A 19159-nucleotide genomic window follows, 5' to 3' on the forward strand; every position below is an offset into this window, starting at 1 on the left:
CGGGAGCTGCCGGGAGCTCTGAGACTCCAGCGGCTGGAAGGTGAGTGTGTCTATCCCGTTCTCCTGATGCCGAGTCCCCTACAGGGGATGTGGCGGGTGGTGTCAAGTGCCTGTCGCGGGCTGGGAATCAGGAACCCGCGCTGCCGTCATGGAGGCTCCTCCTCCTCCTGCTCCCGGGACCCTTACCTGGGGGCACGGGCAGGGGGTTCAGGGGGAGGGTCGCCTGGGATCTGTGGCCTGGACTTCGGCAGCTCCGGGAGACCTGCACCCCTTGCAGGCCCGGAGTTCTCTGCTGGGTCAGAGCCGCGGAGCCAGTGTGGAAACAGCCCAGGATGGTTATGAAATGAGCCTGGGGGCCACGACTTGCTTGGCTGGTTGGACGTCCTCACCCTGGCGCCGGGGCCTGCATGGGGACGGGTCGGGACAGCTGGGACGGTGGGGATGTTGGGACGGTGGGAATGCTGGGATCTCAGCACTCCTGTCCTTCCGTTGATTCACCCAGTAACTATTCACCCAGTGCATTGAATGTGCGGGTCAGGGCCACTCACGCCTCTGGGACGTGAGCCTCCCAAGGACTCAGCGGGCGGGAAGGTGTAGGTGTCTCACCCGGCCTGGCGGGTCACCGGGCGTCTCGGCCCGTCCGTCATCTGCGCCAGGGTGGAGAGGACCTCCCCCAGGAAGGGTCAGTGCTCTGTGGGACGGCCTCCAGACCCCACTCCGCTGTGCCGTCTGGAGGAGATGGCAGAGGTGGCTGGGAGTGGGGGCCGCCCCCGGGGCTCCTTCCTGCTCTACTTTGTCATGTGTGGGGAGGGGTCGGGGAACGTGGGGACAGGAGGGGGGATAGGAGGGGGCGCCCCTCAGTGGTGTTGCCTGGGATGTGATGAAGGAGTCTCTGATGGGAGGGCAGGGACTGTGACGGGGGAAGGGACTGTGATGGGAGGGAGGGAGTATGACAGTAGCCGGAATGGATGGAATCCATCATGACACAGAGGATGTGACTGTACAGCTTTGGGTCCAGCCTGTCCTAGGAGACACCGATTTCCTCGAGTCTTCTGAACCAAAAAGTATCTGAGACAGGTCTCAGGACATTTAGAAAGTGTGTTTTGCTGGCCGGGCACAGTGGCTCACGCCTGTCATCCCAGCACTTTGGGAGGCTGAGGTGGGTGGATCACCTGAGGTCAGGAGTTCAAGACCAGCCTGACCAACAAGGTGAAACCCTGTCTCTACTAAAAATACAAAAATTAGCCGGGCATGGTGGTGGGCGCCTGTATTCCCAGCTACTCGGGAGGCTGAGACAGGAGAATAGCTCGAACCCGGGAGGCAGAGGTTGCAGTAAGCCGAGATCACACCGCTGCACTCCAGCCTGGGCCACGGAGCGAGACTCCGTCTCAAAAAAAAAAAGTGTGTTTTGCTAAGGTTGAGGACGTGCCTGTGACCGAGCCTCAGGAGGTCCTGACAACCTGTGCCCTAGGTGGTCGGGGGACATCTTGGTATTATGCATTTTAAGGAGACATCAGACATGAATCCATATGGGTAAGATGAACTTGGTTCTGTCAAGCGCGTCGGTGCGAAGAGACCACCGAACAGGCTTTGTGTGAGCGATAAAGCTGTGTATTCACTTGGGTGCAAGTGGGCTGAGTCCGAAGAGAGAGTCAGCGAAGGGAGATGGGGAAGGGGTGGCTTTATAGGAGTTGGGTAGGTAATGGAAAATTACAGCGAAACGTGGTTATCTATTGTTAGCAGAAGAAGAGATTGCAAGTTGCATGGTGGACAGGTCATAAGACTCATTGTCCAGAAGAGGAACGGCACAAAGTCGACTGATCAGCTAAGGTAGGGCAAGGACAAGTCACTATAGTAAAATGTTGCAATTTTAGTTAATCAGTTAAGGCAGGAACTGGCTGTTTTACTGCTCTGTGGTTTTTCCTTGGCTGCTCCAGACTTCTTGGCTCCTGCAGGCCGCCTGGACGTATATGTGCAGGCCACAGGGCTGATAATGGCTGAGCTTCGGCTCAGAGGCCTGACAGGTTCAATCTGTGAGGGTGGGACACAGCTCGATTGGTGAGGAGATGAGCTTCCAGGTCATAAGGTAGATTTTAAAATTTTCGGACTGGCAATTGGTTGAAAGAGTTATTATTAGGCCGGGCGCGGTGGCTCATGCCTGTAATCCCAGCACTTTGGGAGGCCAAGGCGGGCGGATCACCTGAAGTCAAGAGTTCGAGACCAGCCTGGCCAACATGGTGAGACCCCGTTGCTACCAAAAATACAAAAAATTAGCTGGGAATGGTGGCAGGAGCTTGTAATCCCAGCTGTGCTGGAGGCTGAGGCAGGTGAATAGCTTGAATCCAGGAGGCGGAGGCTGCAGTAAGCTGAGATCATGCCACTGCACACCAGTCTGGGCAACAGAGTGAGACCCTGTCTCTAAAAAAAAAAAAAAAGAAGAAAAAAAAGAGTTATTAGTAGAAAGGAATATCTGCATTAAGATAAGGGGGTGTGGAGACGAAGGTTTTTTGTTTTTGGATGGGAGTCTCGCTCTGTCCCCCAGGCTGGAGTGCAGTGGTGCGATCTCGGCTCACTGCAACCTCCGTCTCCCGGGTTCAAGCGATTCTCCTGCCTCAGCCTCCCAAGTAGCTGGGACTACAGGCGTGCGCCAGCACGGCTAAATAATTTTTGTATTTTTACTAGTGACGGGGTTTCACCATGTTGGCCAGGCTGGTTTCGAACTCCTGACCTCAGGTGATCCGCCTGCCTTGGCCTTCCAAAGTGTTGAAGTGCTGGGATTACAGGCGTGAGCCAGCGAGCCCCGCCCACACCTGCATTTTAACCTTCCCTCCACCCCGCGGCCCCGGGACCCTGGGCATCCGGAGGCTCATAGCGGCCCTGCTGGGATGCTCCAGGCGGATCACTGCACAGCGGTGCAGGCGGAGGGGAAGCCGTGCAGGGGGATGAGAGGCCGTGCAGGGGGAGGGGAGGCCGTGCAGGGGGAGGAGAAGCCGTGCAGGGGGAGGGGGGCCTTGCCGGGGGAGGGGGGCCGTGCAAGGGGAAGGGGGGCCGTGCAGGGGCAGGAGGGGCCGTGCAGGGGGAGGGGAGGGTCCGTGCAGGGGGAGGGGGGCCGTGCAGGGGGAGGGGGGCCTTGCAGGGGGAGGGGGGCCGTGCAGGCGGAAGGGAGGCCGTGCAGGGGGAAGGGGGGCCGTGCAGGGGGAGGGGGGCCTTGCAGGGGGAGGGGAGGCCGTGCAGGGGGAAGGGGGGCCGTGCAGGGGGAGGGGGGCCGTGCAGGGGGAGGGGAGGCCGTGCAGGGGGAAGGGGGGCCGTGCAGGGGGAGGGGGGCCTTGCAGGGGGAGGGGAGGCCGTGCAGGGGGAAGGGGGGCCGTGCAGGGGGAGGGGGGCCGTGCAGGGGGAGGGGGGGCCTTGCAGGGGAAGGGGAGCCGTGCCGGGGGAAGGGTGGCCGTGCAGGGGGAGGGGTGGCCGTGCAGGGGGAGAGGAGGGTCCGTGCAGGGGGAAGGGGGGGTCCGTGCAGGCGGAGGGGGGCCGTGCAGCGGGAGGGGGGGCCGTGCAGGGGGAGAGGGGGCCGTGCAGGGGAAGGGGGGCCGTGCAGGGGGAGGGGGGCCGTGCAGGGGGAAGGGGGGGCCGTGCAGGCGGAGGCGGGGGCCATACAGGGAGAGGGGGCCGTGCAGGGGGAAGGGGGGGCCGTGCAGGCGGAGGCGGGGGCCATACAGGGGGAGGGGGGCCGTGCAGGGGGAGGGGGGCCGTGCAGGGGGAAGGGGGGGCCGTGAAGGCGGAGGGGGGGGCCATACAGGGGGAGGGGGGCCGTGCAGGGGGAAGGAGGGGCCGTGCAGGGGGAAGGAGGGGCCGTGCAGGCGGAGGGTGGGGCCATACAGGGGGAGGGGGGCCGTGCAGGGGGAGGGGGGCCGTGCAGGGGGAGGGGAAGCCGTCCTGGGCCTTTTCCAGCTGGCTGCAGAGAAGGGGCCAGCTCCGTCCTGGGGACCCGGAGCCGCGGTACAGGTGTGATTGCTTCTCTTGGAGGAGGCTGAGCTGACATCCCCGGGGCTGATAAAGAATGGGCTCCTCCTCCTGGGCCCAGCCGGCTCTGGGGACCCTCCGTCCGTCCCGCCCTCCCAGTCCCGGCAGCAGGGAAGACCTGAGCTCATCTAGCTGGTGTTGGCTTAGGGTCTGGGAGGAAGGGCTTCTGGGAAGATGTAAATAAGAACAAAATCTGCAGCCACCTGGGAAGCCTGACCTCAGTGTGGAAGAGAAGGCAGCAGGGTTATTACAGAACCTCGTGAAACCAACGCGGGCAGCCGCCAGGAGCTGCAGACCCAGAGGATCTCCTCCTTTCTTGCGGCCCAGGGAGACCAGGGCCTTTCATTCTGGGCTCAAGATCAACAATTCGAATTCCGAACTCCCCCTGCGTGTGGGGCTCAAGGTGGGTTTGCAGTTTGGAGTTTGCTGAAGTTTGTCTCCTCTTCTCCAGGAGGCCGGGGCTTCTTCCCTTCCTCTGTGTCCCATTTCTTTTTTTTTTTGAGACAGAGTCTCACTCTGTCACCCAGGCTGGAGTGCGGTGGTGTGATCTTGGCTCACTACAGACCCCGCCTCCCGGGTTCAAGCGATTCTCGTGCCTCAGCCTCCTGAGTAGCTGGGATTACAGGCGTGCGCTACCACGGCCGGCTACTTTTAATACTTATAGTAGAAATGGGGGTTTCACCATGTTGGCCAGGCTGGTCTCGAACCCCTGACCTCTGGTGATCCACCCGCCTCAGCCTCCCAAAGTGATGGGATTACAGGCGTGAGCCACGGTGCCCGGCCCCTCAGGAAACATTCCTCAGAGGTGAAACTGTCAACAGGCTGATTTCTGGGCTCAAGATCAACAATTCTAATTGATTTGATTAAATCTAATGATTTTAATCTAATCAATTTTAATCTAAATGATTAAAAATCTTAAATACATTGCCGGGCGTGGTGGCGGACGCCTGTAATCGCAGCTACTCTGGAGGCTGAGGCAGGAAAATTGCTTGAACCTGGGAGGCGGAGGTTGCAGTGAGCCGAGATCGCATCATTGCACTCCAGCCTAGGTAACAAGAGTGAAATTCTGTCTTTAAAAAAAAAAAAAAAAAAGTACATACAGCTGGGCACTGTGGCTCACGCCTGTAATCCCAGCACTTTGGGAGGCCGAGGCAGGCGGATCACCTGAGGTCAGGAGTTCAAGACTAGCCTGACCAACATAGTGAAACCCTGTCTCTACCAAAAATACAAAAATTAGCGAGGTGTGGTGATGGGCACCTGTAATCCCAGCTACTCTGGAGGCTGAGGCAGGAGAATTGCTTGAACCCGGGAGGCGGAGGTTGCAGTGAGCCGAGATCGCGCCATTGCACTCCAGCCTGGGCAACGAGAACGAAACTCTGTCAAAACAAAACAAAACAAAACAACCAACCAAAAAAGTTATATACAGTTCAGAGGCAGAGAAAGAATTTACAAGTTGTCTAAAATGCAGTTATAAAAAGGGTCTCTTCCCTTATTTTCAACAGTATATTATATATATGTATACTGATATATGCATATATACTGTTGTTTATATGTATATGTTATATATGTACATATGTGTATATGTTATATATGTATATATTATATATGTATATATTATATGTATATATGTTATATAGGTGTATATTATGTGTATATATGTATATATTCTGTTATATATATGTGTGTGTGTGTGTGTATATATATATAAATTTTTTTTTTTTTGAGGTAGAGTCTTGCTCTGTCGCCCAGGCTGTAGTGCAGTGGTGATATGGCTCCGATGAGTGGAGGAACACCAGGTTCTTCCTCTCGAGTCGAATTAAATAAGGCGACACGGACACACGTGGAGTGGTTTTAAGGAGCGGAGAGTTTAGTAGGCAAGAAGGGAGGGCGGGGCGGTGGCTCACGCCTGTAATCCCAGCACCGCGGAGGTTGCGGTGAGCCGAGATCGCGCCATTTCACTGCAGCCTAGGCAACAAGAGCGAAACTCTGTCTCAAAACAACAACAACAACAACAAACAAGCCAAAAGAAGTGGCTCCCGAGGACTGAGACAGAGGGACGGGGGCTCCAAACCCCAGGTGGGAGACCAGCCAGTGTTACGCGGTGCCTGGAGGAGGCGTGACTGATTTGCATAGCGGCCAGGGGATTGGTCTGACCAGGCCTGTCATTCACGTAGCCCGCGAAAAACCTGGCCCGCCCACCCGAGCTGCGTAATATGCAAATGTAGGGCGCCATGATGTTCCACACGCCCGGGGGTAGTGGGGGCGGCCATGATGTCAGGCCCAGGTGGGGGCGGCCGTGGTGTCAGGCCCAGGTGGGGGCGGCCGTGGTGTCAGGCGCAGGTGGGGGCGGCCATGATGTCAGGCCCAGGTGGGGGCGGCCGTGATGTCAGGCCCAGGTGGGGGCGGCCATGATGTCAGGCCCAGGTGGGGGCGGCCGTGGTGTCAGGCCCAGGTGGGGGCGGCCGTGGTGTCAGGCGCAGGTGGGGGCGGCCATGATGTCAGGCCCAGGTGGGGGCGGCCGTGATGTCAGGCCCAGGTGGGGGCGGCCGTGATGTCAGGCGCAGGTGGGGGCGGCCCTGGTGTCAGGCCCAGGTGGGGGCGGCCGTGATGTCAGGCGCAGGTGGGGGCGGCCGTGGTGTCAGGCCCAGGTGGGGGCGGCCGTGATGTCAGGCCCAGGTGGGGGCGGCCGTGGTGTCAGGCCCAGGTGGGGGCGGCCCTGGTGTCAGGCCCAGGTGGGGGCGGCCGTGATGTCAGGCGCAGGTGGGGGCGGCCGTGGTGTCAGGCCCAGGTGGGGGCGGCCGTGGTGTCAGGCCCAGGTGGGGGCGGCCCTGGTGTCAGGCCCAGGTGGGGGCGGCCGTGGTGTCAGGCGCAGGTGGGGGCGGCCGTGGTGTCAGGAGCAGGTGGGGGCGGCCGTGGTGTCAGGAGCAGGTGGGGGCGGCCGTGATGTCAGGAGCAGGTGGGGGCGGCCGTGGTGTCAGGCCCTGGTGGGGGCGGCCGTGATGTCAGGCGCAGGTGGGGGCGGCCGTGGTGTCAGGCCCTGGTGGGGGCGGCCGTGGTGTCAGGCGCAGGTGGAGGCGAGGGCAAGAAGGCAACGGTGGGAATCGCCATGTTGGCTGGACCCAGCTAAGGGCTCGCATTTGCATATTAAAGGTTGCCAAGCTGGGTCTAAGAGCAAGGGCTTTCACGCTACACAAGAAACATTTCTTGGAGCTGCAAAAAAAGCTTCCAAGGATCCCTTTTCCTCTCTCTCTCTTTTTTTTTGAAATGGAGTTTCACTCTTGTTGCCCAGGCTGGAGTGCAGTGGCGGGATCTCGGCTCACCACAACCTCCGCCTCCCGGGTGCAAGCGATTTTCCTGCCTCAGCCTCCCGAGTAGCTGGGATTACAGGTGCCCACCACCACGCCCAGCTAATTTTTGTATTTTTAGTAGAGATGGGGTTTTGCCAAATTGGCCAGGCTGGCCGAACTCCTGACCCGAAGTCACCATAAAAAACCTCTTTTCCTCTTCTTCCTCAGGTTGCCCAGGGCTCACCTCTGATGGGCGGGCAGGTGAGCGCTTCCAACAGCTTCTCGAGGCTGCGCTGCAGAAATGCCAACGAGGACTGGATGTCGGCACTGTGTCCTCGGCTCTGGGATGTGCCCCTCCACCACCTCTCCATCCCAGGTGAGGGTGGGGTGGGGTGGGGCGGGGGCCGTTGCCTCTATCCCAGGTGAGGGCGGGGTGGGGCGTGAGCTGTCGCGTCTGCATTCCCCAGTGGGGACGCTGGCTGTAGGAGCAATCCTGGGTGTAGGGAAATCCTAGAAAGCACACTGATGTGGACACACACAGTGCACACGTGTGTGCATACACATATGTACATAGTCATGGACAGGCACAGACGTGCACACACATGCACACGTGCACACGTACACACAGGTGTATATGCACACATGCACACAGGTACACGTATACACACATGCACACACATGCACATATGCACACATACGCATGTGCATACTGTGTTGGTCTGTTCTCACGCCGCTAACAAAGACGTACCCGAGACTGCGTAATTTATAAAAGAAAGAGATTTAATGGACTCACAGGTCCACCTGGCTGGGGAGGCCTCACAATCAGGGCAGAAGGGGAATAAGGAGTGAAGTCACGTGTTACATGGTGGCAGGCAAGAGAGCGTGTGCCGGAGAACTGCCCTTTGTAAAACCATCAGCTCTCTTGAGACTTATTCATGATCACGAGAACAGCATGGGAAAGACCTGCCCTGTGATTCGGTGACCTCCCACCAGGTCCCTCACATGACACATGGGAATTATGGGAGCTACAATTCAAGATGAGATTTGGGTGGGGACACAGACGAGCCATATCACATACAGAGGTGCACATAGGTACACATGCAGGCACACACACATACATATACACACATGCACACACAAATACATGCACACATGTACATCCGCACACATGTACATCCCCACACATGCACATGGAAGCATACATGCACACACGCACATAGATGTACACACATGCAGGCACACGTATACATGGATGTAGGCACATACTCATGAACACATGTATATATGCACATAGGCTCATACATACACATGGATGCATACATACATGCACATGTGCGGATGTGCACACATGCACATGCACACACCTGTACACATGTACACATGCACAAATGTATACATATTTGCACCTATGCACACATATACACATGCAGATATGTGCACGTGTACACATGCACAGACACAAGCACACGTGTACACTTGCACCTATGCACACAGACACGTGTACACACGTACATGCATGCACATACACATGCACCCATGTATACACACATTTGCACCTGTGTACATAGACATACATGCACATATACACACATGTACACATGTACATACGTGTACGCTGGCACACATGCACATGCACACGTGTGTACACACATACGTGCACACGGGAGCACATGCACACGTGCACGGGCACACACCTGCACACATACACACATGTCCATGCACACAGGAACACAGGCACACACGTTTAAACACAGGCATACACACGCACACATATATAGTCATGCTGACACACATACACATGCACACAGATACATATTGTCAACCTAAGGAAAGAAACTTAGACAAAATTAATATGAGTAGGGGCTTTCCTTGAGCCACATTTGAGGACTGCAGCCCAGGAAACCCTCCAACTCGCCTTAGGAAGTGGCTGTGGAGAACAACGTCGAGACAGGAGCTTCTAACGAAAAAACACATCAGGAGAGGGGGTGATGATGAAAGCTGTTTTTCAGGAATTCGTGTGGGTTGCAGAAGTGGCATTGAGCACTGATTGCGTTCTTCCTTGAAATGTAGGGAATGAGTTATGGTGCCCCAGTGTGACATCCTGAGGTTAATTTTTTTTTTTTGAGAAAGAGTTTTGCTCTTGTAGCCCAGGCTGGAGTGCAATGGGTCCATCTCGGCTCATTGCAACCTCTGCCTCCCGGGTTCAAGCGATTCTCCTGCCTCAGCCTCCCAAGTAGCTGGGATTACAGGCACGCTCCACTATGCCTGGCTGATTTTTGTATTTTTAGTAGAGATGGGGTTTCTCCATGTTAGTCAGGCTGGTCTCGAACTCCCTACCTCAGGCGATCTGCCCGCCTCGGCCTCCCAAAGTGCTGGCATTGCAGACATGAGCTACTGCACCTGATGTCTTAAGTTAATTTGTAGAGATGCGGGGCATCCGTCAGTCTAGAGCTGACCTAGTAAGTAGCTTCCAGGGGTGATACTGTAACAGGAGCAGCCGCAGACAAAACTCCTCAGACACCAGATTAAAGAAGGAAGAGGTTTCTTCGGCTGGGAGCGTCGGCATACTCGCATCTTAAGAGCTGAGCTCCCTGAAAAAGAAATTCTTGGCCTTTGTAAAGGCTTACAACTCTAAGGGGTCCACGTGAAAGGGTCGTGATAAATCGAGCAAGTGTGGGGAACGTGACTGGGGGCCACATGCATCAGATAACAGAACAAAGTTTTGTAATGCTTTTTCATACAATGTCTGGCATTTACAGATAACATAAGTGGTTTAGGTCAGGGGTTAATGTTATTATTGTTTTAACTCCTAGGGCCGGGTGGTGGTGCCAAGGTTGTCTGGCTATTTATCTTCTGTTTCTTTCCAACTTTTTGCTTTCTCCTGTCTTATAAACTAGGCAGGGTAGGGGCAGGAGGGCAGCAGGAGAAGTACTGGTCTCCTTCCGTAATACCTTAGCTCAAGATTGGGGGAGCAGGTGACTGTGGCTTTGTTCCAATGCCTCTCTGGGTCTGGGGACTTAAAGGGGGTTCACGTTCCTCAGAGGATGTAAAGGGGCTTCACGTTCCTCAGAGGATTGAAAGGAGGCCCAGAGTCCTCAGGAGATTTAAAGGAGGAAGGCCGGGCGTGGTGGCTCACGCACGCCTATAATCCCAGCACTTTGGGAAGCCAAGGCAGGAGGATCGCTTGAGTTTAGGAGTTTGAGAGCAGCCTGGGCAACATAGTGAGGCCCCATCTCTGCAAATATACATATATACATACACACACACACACCCCCACACATTTATATATAAATTATAAATATACATATTTATATTTGAAAATATATAAATAAATGTATATATAAAAATACATATTTATATATTATATATTATATATTATATATTATATATAAATATATTTATATATTATATTATATATAAATATATTTATATATTATATATAACACATAAATATATTTATACATTATATATTATATATAATGTATAAATATATTTATATATTATGTATTATATATAATGTATAAATATATTTATATATTATGTATTATATATAATATATAAATATATTATGTATTATAAATATATAATATAAAAATATATATTATACTTATTTATATAAATACATATAATATATACAAATATATTTATATATGTATAAATACATATTTATGCAAATATGCATTTATGTAAATAAATATATACTATATATTTACATATATTCACATATAAATATATACTTATATATATTTATATGTAAATATATGTCATATATATCTTAAATATATATTTATATATATATAAAACTACATGTCATAGGCAGGAAATGCAAACATCAGCCATCAGTCAGACTCCACAAAGGTCTGTATTTCTTGCAGCTACCGTAACAAGTGACCACACGTCAGGAGGCAGCAAAGAACAGAAATTTACTCTCTCCTAGTTCTAGACACAGAAATCTGAAATCAAGATATAGGCAGGACCACATGTCCTCCTGAGGCTCTAGGGGAGGGTCCTTCCTGCCTCTCCCAGCTCCTGGGGGCTCCAGGCATCCCTTGGTTTGTGGCCGCATCACTCCAGTCTGCCTCCGTCTCCACGTGGCCTCCTCTGGGTCTGTGTCTTCTAAGGACACCTGTCATTGCATTTAGGGCCCACCACAAAGCCAAGGTGATTTCATCTTGAGCATTTTGAGAGCATGTGTAAAGACCCTATTTCCAAACAGGATCCCATTCACAGGTTCTGGGTGGGGGGTTAGGACTTGAACAGCTCTTTTGGGGATCACTAGTCAAGTCATTGAAATTGTATTCAGTTCCTTCTAGAGGCTCTAGAGTGGGGGGATCCTTCCAGCCTCTCCCAGCTCCAGGGGGCTCCCGGCATCCCTGGGCTTGTGGCCGCATCACTCCAGTCTCTGCCTCCGTCTCCACGAGGCCTTCTCCTCTGTGTCTGTGCCTCCTCCTCTTGTCTCTTAGATGGACCCCTGTCACTGGATTTGGGGGCCCGCCCTACTCCAGGATGATCTCATTTCAACTTAATGATATCTGCACAGACCCTGTTTCAACATGGGTCCTGTTCCCAGCTTCCGGGTACGTGAGTTTTGGGGGTCAGCTTCCACCCCTCCCGCCATGCCTGTGCCTGTGCTGTAGGCGGGCTACGGAGAGACTCACAGCAGGTGGCGGGGACAGACTGATGGTGACATGTCCGTGTGTGCTTTGCTCTCAGGGAGCCACGACACGATGACCTACTGCCTGAACAAGAAGTCCCCCATTTCGCACGAGGAGTCCCGGCTGCTGCAGCTGCTGAACAAGGCCTTCCCCTGCATCACGCGCCCCGTCGTGCTGAAATGGTCCGTCACCCAGGTAGGGTCTGCGCCCCCTGATGGTGACCTGGCCCGTCACCCAGGTGGGGTCTGCGCCCTGTGCTGCTGACCTGGCCCGTCACCCAGGTGGGGTCTGAGTGGTGCCCTGTGGCCTCAGGAGGCAGACGGCGACTTCAGCTTTGCAGCACAACACAGTTCCTATCCCAGCCACGGACACGGGATTAAAAACAAAACCTGCTGCACACCCAGACCCCCCTCCCCAAAGGCGGAAGAGAGGGGTACAGTGTTTTTATTTATTTATGTTTTATTTTTTGAGACAGAGTCTCACTCTTCTTGCCCAGGCTGGAGTGCAGTGGCGTGATCTCGGCTCACTGCGACCTCCGCTGCCAGGTTCAAGCGATTTTCCTGCCTCATCTTCCTAAGTACCTGGGTCTACAGCCGCTCACCACCACACCTGGCTAATTTTTTGTATTTTTAGTAGAGACGGGGTTTCACCATGTTAGTCAGGATGGTCTCGATCTCCTGACCTCATGATCCGCCCGCCCTGGCCTCTCAAAGTCCTGGGATTACAGGCATGAGCCACCGCACCCAGCCCAGCATTTTATTAAATGGCATAAACTTAATGCCGTGAGCATCGCAGGCCGCCACTGAGAGCTGCAGAGGGAGAGGGTTTTGCCCTGTTGCATCGCACAAGAGACAACCCCTTTCTTTTTCTTTTTTTTTTTTTTTGAGACGGAGTCTCGCTCTGTCGCCCAGGCTGGAGTGCAGTGGTGCGATCTCGGCTCACTGCAAGCTCCGCCTCCCGGGTTGACGCCATTCTCCTGCCTCAGCCTCCTGAGTAGCTGGGATTACAGGCACCTGCCACCATGCCCGGCTAATTTTTTGTATTTTTAGTAGAGATGGGGTTTCACCGTGTTAGCCAGGATGGTCTCGATCTCCTGACCTCAAATGATCCACCCACCTCGACTTCCCAAAGTGCTGGGATTACAGGTGTGAGCCACCGCACCCGGCCTGCTTTTATTTTTTTTTGAGATAGGGCCTTGTTCTGTTGTCCAGGCTGGAGTGCAGTGGTGCAATCGGACCTCAGTGCAGCCTCCACCTTCCAGGTTCAAGCGATCCTCCTGCCTCAGCCTCCTGAGTAGCTGGGATTACGGGCACGTGCCACCATGCCTGGCTAGGTTTCTTTAATTTTTAATTTTTTTTTTGTAAAGATGGGGTTTTGCTCTGTTACTCAGGCTCATCTGCAACTCCTGACATCAGGTGATCCTCCTATCTCGGCCTCCCAAAGTGCTGGGATTCCAGACGTGAGCCACAGCACCCAGCCAATTTTGGCTTTTTAAATTAATATTTTGTGTAGAGGGTATAGCACCACTCTCTTTCACCTTTTCATGTTAATAATTTTGCCCTTCCTGGCCAGCGGTGGTGTCTCATGTCTGTGATCCCAGCACTTGGGGAGGCCGAGGCAGGCAGATCACCCGAGGTCAGGAGTTGGAGACCATCCTGGCCAACATAGTGAAACCCTGTTTCTACAAAAAATACAAAAATTAGCTGGGCGCGGTGGCTCACGTCTGTCATCCCAGCACTTTGGGAGGCCGAGGCGGGTGGATCACGAGGTCAGGAGATCGAGACCATCCTGGCTAACATGGTGAAACCCCGTCTCTACTAAAAATACAAAACAAAATTAGCCGGGCATGGTGGTGGGCACCTGTGGTCCCAGCTACTCGTGAGGCTGAGGCAGGAGAATGGCATGAACCTGGGAGGCAGAGGTTGCAGTGAGCCAAGATTGCGCCAGCCTGGGTGACAGAGCAAGACTCCGTCTCAAAAAAAAAAGAAAGAGGCCAGGTCCCTGGAGATCAGGTTTTCCAAATGCAGGTCCCCGTGGCTGCAGAGCTCCCAGCACATACAACAGCTGTTGTTACGACATCCATGTCCCGGTGTACAGCAGGACGTGTGGCTGGGCTAACCCCGCAGCCTGTTCCCGAGCCCCCCAGATGCGGCGCTCAGCCAGGCAGACAGGACAGCAGCCTCTGTCCACAGGCGCTGGACGTCACGGAGCAGCTGGACGCCGGGGTGCGGTACCTGGACCTGCGGATCGCTCACATGCTGGAGGGCTCGGAGAAGAACCTGCACTTTGTCCATATGGTGTACACAACGGCGCTGGTGGAGGTGCGGCCGGGCTGAGGTGGGATGCAAGGGGGACAGCGGGAGGTGGCCGGGTGCTGGTGCAGGTGTGGCCGGGCTGAGGTGGGACCCAAGGGAGAGAGTGGGAGGTGGCCAAGTTCTCGTGCGGATGAAACGGCCACGTGCGATCTGGACAGGAGACACCCGGCCTTTAATGGGATGGTAACGTCACCCGTACACCAGACAGGAGACGCTGACCCCGGCAATCTGTTATGGGGATTTCTTTTTTGTTTGTTTGTTTTTTTTTTGGAGATGGAGTCTCGCTCTGTCGCCCAGGCTGGGGTGCAATGGTGCAATCTCAGCTCACTGCAACCTCCGCCTCCCGGGTTCAAGCGATTCTCCTGCCTCAGCCTCCCAAATAGCTGGGATTACAGGTGCCCGCCATCACACCCGGCTAATTTTTGTATTTTTAGTAGAGACGGGGTTTCGCCATGTTGGCCAGGCTGGTCTTGAACTCCTGACCTCAGGTGATCCGCCCACCTCGGCCTCCCAAAGTGCTGGGATGACAGGCGTGAGCCGCAACACCCGGCCTTCCCTGTGTTGTTGGAGTTGTGCAGGACTCAGCCCCGCACCCCCCTCCCCAGGACACGCTCACGGAAATCTCGGAGTGGCTGGAGCAGCACCCGCGCGAGGTGGTCATCCTGGCCTGCAGGAACTTCGAGGGGCTGAGCGAGGACCTGCACGAGTACCTGGTCGCCTGTATCAAGAACATCTTCGGGGACATGCTGTGTCCTCGTGGGGTGAGGAGGGGAAGGATATCCCCACGTCTCTCCCGGGGCAGGGGCATCGTCAGCCTGAGACTCCGTTTGCTGTACCCTGGGTGTGGGTGCTGCCATGATTCCTGTAGCAGGTGAAGCCGTCGAACAGGGGCTGCCTGCTCTCCCGCAGTGTGGGGGGCCCTGGCTGACCTGGCGGGGCGGCTCTTGGTGAGATCTGCTCCCCATGATGGGTTTAGAAATGTGTGCAGTGTCAGCTGGGTGCGGTAGCTCATGCCTGTCATCCCAGCACTTTGGGAGGTGGAGGCGGGCGGATCATGAGCTCAGGAGATCGAGACCAACCTGGCCAACATGGTGAAACCTGTCTCTACTAAAAATACAACAATTAGGCTGTGTGCGGTGGCTCACGCCTGTAATCCCAGCACTTTGGGAGGCCAAGACGGGCGGATCACGAGGTCAGGAGATCGAGACCATCCTGGCTAACATGGTGAAACCCCATCTCTACTAAAAATACAAAAAATTAGCTGGGCGCGGTGGTGGGCGCCTGTAGTCTCAGCTACTCGGGAGGCTGAGGCAGGAGAATGGCGTGAACCTGGGGGGCGGAGGTTGCAGTGAGCCGAGATCGCGCCACTGCACTCCAGCCTGGGAGACAGAGCGAGATCTGTCTTAAAAAAATAAATAAATAAATATAAATAAATATAAATAAATAAAAATAGAGACAGGGTCACCCTATGCAGCCCAGGCTCGAATTCCTGGCCTCAAGCGATCCTCCCACCGTGTCCTTCCAAAGTACTGGGATTACAGGCATGAGCCACTGCACCTGGCCATACTTAATTTATTTATTTATTAGAGAGGGAGTCTCGCTCTGTCTCCCAGGCTGGAGTGCAATAGCGAAACCTCAGCTCACTGCAACCTCCGCCTCCCAGGTTCAAACGATTCTCCTACCTCAGCCTTCCGAGTAGCCGGGATGACAGGTGCGCACCACCACGCCCGGCTAATTTTTGTATTTTCAGTAGAGATGGAGTTTCACCATGTTGGCCAGGCTGGTCTTGAACTCCTGACCTCAGGTGATCCGACCGCCTCTGCCTCCCAAAGTGCTGGGAGTACAGGAGTGACCTGCCGTGCCCGGCTAATTTTTGTATTTTTAGTAGAGACGGGGTTTCACCATGTTGCCCAGGCTGGTGTGAAACTCCTGACTTCAGGTGATCCACCTGCCTCAGCCTCCCAGAGTGCTGGGATGACAGGTGTGAGCCACCGTGCCCGGCCAGAATTTCATTTTTGGTTTATACTCATGTGTTGCACCGTGTCCCGAATTCCCGGCCTTCCTCTCTCCCAGGTGCCCCCCGTGTCCCCGGCTCTCCTCTCTCCCCTGCACCCCTTAACTCTGGCCTTTGCAGGAGGTGCCGACGCTGCGGCAGCTGTGGTCCCGGGGCCAGCAGGTCATCGTCTCCTATGAGGACGAGAGCTCCTTGGGCCGGCACCACGAGCTGTGGCCAGGAGTCCCCTACTGGTGGGGAAACAGGGTGAAGACCGAGGCCCTCATCCGATACCTGGAGACCATGAAGAGCTGCGGCCGCCCAGGTACCAGGTCACCCCTCATGGGGGTGGATCCCACACAGCCTCCCGTGACGCCCTGCGGCAGGCCGGGTCCACATGGACTTGCCTTCACTTTTACGTGAAAACAATTTAAAAGGAATGCATGAGCCAGGCGTGGTTAACCCTGCACCTGTCATCCCAGCACTTTGGGAGGCCGAGGCGGGCAGATCACCTGAGGTTGGGAGTTTGAGACCAGCCTGACCAACATAGTGAGACCCCATCTTTACTACAAATAAAATTTAGCAGCCGGGCGCAGTAGTTCATGCCTGTAATCCCAGCACTTTGGGAGGCTGAGGCGGGCCAATCACCTGAGGTCGGGAGTTTGAGACCAGTCTGGGCAACATAGTGAGACCCCATCTTTACTACAAATAAAATTTAGCGGCCGGGCGCAGTGGTTCATGCCTGTCATCCTAGCACTTTGGGAGGCCGAAGTGGGTGGATCACCTGAGGTCAGGAGTTGGACACCAGCCTGGCCAACATGGTGAAACCTCTTCTCTAGTAAAAATACAAAAATTAGCGGGCACGGGCCGGGCGCGGTGGCTCATGCCTGTAATCCCAGCACTTTGGGAGGCCGAGGCGGGCGGATCACTTGAGGTCAGGAGATCGAGACCATCCTGGCTAACACAGTGAAACCCCGTCTCTACTAAAAGTACAAAACAAAATTAGCCGGGCGTGGTGGCGGGCACCTGTAGTCCCAGCTCCTTGGGAGGCTGAGGTAGGAGAATGGCGTGAACCCGGGAGGCGGAGCTTGCAGTGAGCTGAGATTGCACCACTGAACTCCAGCCTGGGCGACAGAGCGGAACTCTGTCTCAAAAAAAAAAAAAAATTAGGCACCTGTAATACCATCTACTCGGGAGGCTGAGGCAGGAGAAATGCTGGAATCCAGGAGGTGGAGGTTGCCATGATCGCACCACTGCACTCCAGCCTGGGCAACAAGAGCAAGACTCCATCTCAAAACAAAAGAAAAAAGAGAAAAATTAGCCAGGCATGGTGATGCACGCCTGTAATCCCAGCTACTCGGGAAGCTGAGGCAGGGGAATCGCTTGAACCAGGGAGGAAGAGCCTGCAGTTAGCCGAGAAGCACCAGTGTACTCCAGCCTGGGCGACAGAGCGAGACTGTGTCTCAAAACAAGACAAAATCAAACTTCTGGGGTCAAGCGATCTGCTTGAACCACCATTCCCAGCCGAGTTGTGCAATTTAAAATCGTGAATTTCGGTGCAGTGGCTCACACCTGTAATCCCAGCACTTTGGGAGGCCGAGGCAGATGGATCACTTGAGATCAGGAGTTTGCGACCAGTCTGGCAAAACCCCATCTCTAGTAAAAATACAAAAAAAAAAATTTAGCTGGGCGTGGTTGTGTGCACATGTAATCCCAGCTCCTCGGGAGGCTGAGGCAGGAGAATTGCTTGAACCTGGGGGGTGGAGGCTGCAGTGAACCGAGATCGCGCCACTGCACTCCAGCCCGGGCGACAGAGCGAGACTCCATCTTGGAAAAAAAAAAGGTAACTTTATTGTATGTGAATTTCACCACAATTTTTGTAAAAACCCACTGAGTGGCTGTGAGGTGCAGGCAGCATCGGCAGCCACTGCCCCGTGTCCTCCGGAGGCAGGAGCCTGAGGGAGGGAGGGAGGAAGGTCCTCCCCACGGGGATGGTGGCAGGTGGGGCCGTCTCGGTCCTGCAGCCTGGGGCTGGGTTCTCTCAAGGTGATTGTCACGGCCGCGAGGGCTGCATCCCACAGGGGCAGCGTAAAACCCAGTCACAGGCCGGGCAAAGAAGCAGGCTTTCGTCAACTTGGTCTCTCGCCCTCACACAGGAATGAGGTTAGAGACTTCAGAAATGTCTTTTTTTTTTTTTGAGATGGAGTCTCGCTCTGTCACCCAGGTTGGAGTGCAATGGCGCAATCTCGGCTCACGGCCACCTCCGCCTCCCGGGTTCAAGCCATTCTCCTGCCTCAGCCACCCGAGTAGCTTGGATTACAGGGATGCGCCACCACGCCTGGCTAATTTTTTTTGTATTTTTAGTAGAGACAGGGTTTCACCATGTTGGTCAGGCTGGTCTTGAACTGCTGACCTCGTGATCCACCCATCTTGGTCTCCCAAAGTGCTGGGATGACAGGCGTGAGCCACGGTGCTAGGCAGAAAATTTTTTTTGTTTGTTTGTGTGTTTGTTTTTTGAGACAGAGTTTTGCTCTTGTTGCCCAGGCTGGAGTGCAATGGTGCAATCTCGGCTCACCGCAACCTCCGCCTCCCGGGTTCAAGCGATTCTCCTCCCTCAGTCTCCCACCACGCCTGGCTAATTTTTTTTATTTTTAGTAGAGACGGGGTTTCTCCATGTTGGTCAGGCTGGTCTCGAACTCCCTACCTCAGGTGATCCACCTGCCTCAGCCTCCCAAAGTGCTGGGAATACAGGCGTGAGCCACCACACCCGGCATTTGTTTTTTTTTTTTTTTTTTGAGACAGAGTCTCGCTCTGTCACCCAGGCTGGAGTGCAGTGGCGCGATCTCGGCTCACCGCAACCTCCGCCTCCCGGGTTCAAGCGATTTCCCCTGC

At 54.7% G+C, this 19159-nt stretch overlaps 1 protein-coding gene across 13 annotated transcripts in view; it reads left to right on the top strand.

The window, feature by feature from the left end:
- Positions 1–19159, top strand: part of LOC134737522 (PI-PLC X domain-containing protein 1) — a 26344-nt gene continuing 7185 nt past the window's right edge. For 3 of the 13 annotated variants that reach the window (XR_010125443.1, XR_010125440.1, XM_054471027.2), the window contains exons 1-6: positions 4063–4420; positions 7533–7680; positions 12018–12154; positions 14152–14280; positions 14880–15035; positions 16409–16592. Coding sequence is in view for 9 of the 13 variants with exons in the window: in XM_054471027.2 (XP_054327002.1) it covers positions 7554–7680; positions 12018–12154; positions 14152–14280; positions 14880–15035; positions 16409–16592 (733 nt within the window). In the remaining 4 variants the exon portion in view is untranslated. Of the gene's footprint in view, positions 41–4062; positions 4421–6219; positions 6302–6497; positions 6526–6806; positions 6834–6867; positions 6890–7001; positions 7030–7066; positions 7086–7302; positions 7405–7532; positions 7681–12017; positions 12155–14151; positions 14281–14879; positions 15036–16408; positions 16593–19159 lie in introns of those variants that run through there. The other 10 variants (XR_010125442.1, XM_054471025.2, XR_010125441.1 and 7 more) reach the window with 8 other exon arrangements.

This window comes from Pongo pygmaeus, chromosome X (genome assembly GCF_028885625.2).
Source record: "Pongo pygmaeus isolate AG05252 chromosome X, NHGRI_mPonPyg2-v2.0_pri, whole genome shotgun sequence".
Lineage (NCBI taxonomy): Eukaryota > Metazoa > Chordata > Mammalia > Primates > Hominidae > Pongo > Pongo pygmaeus.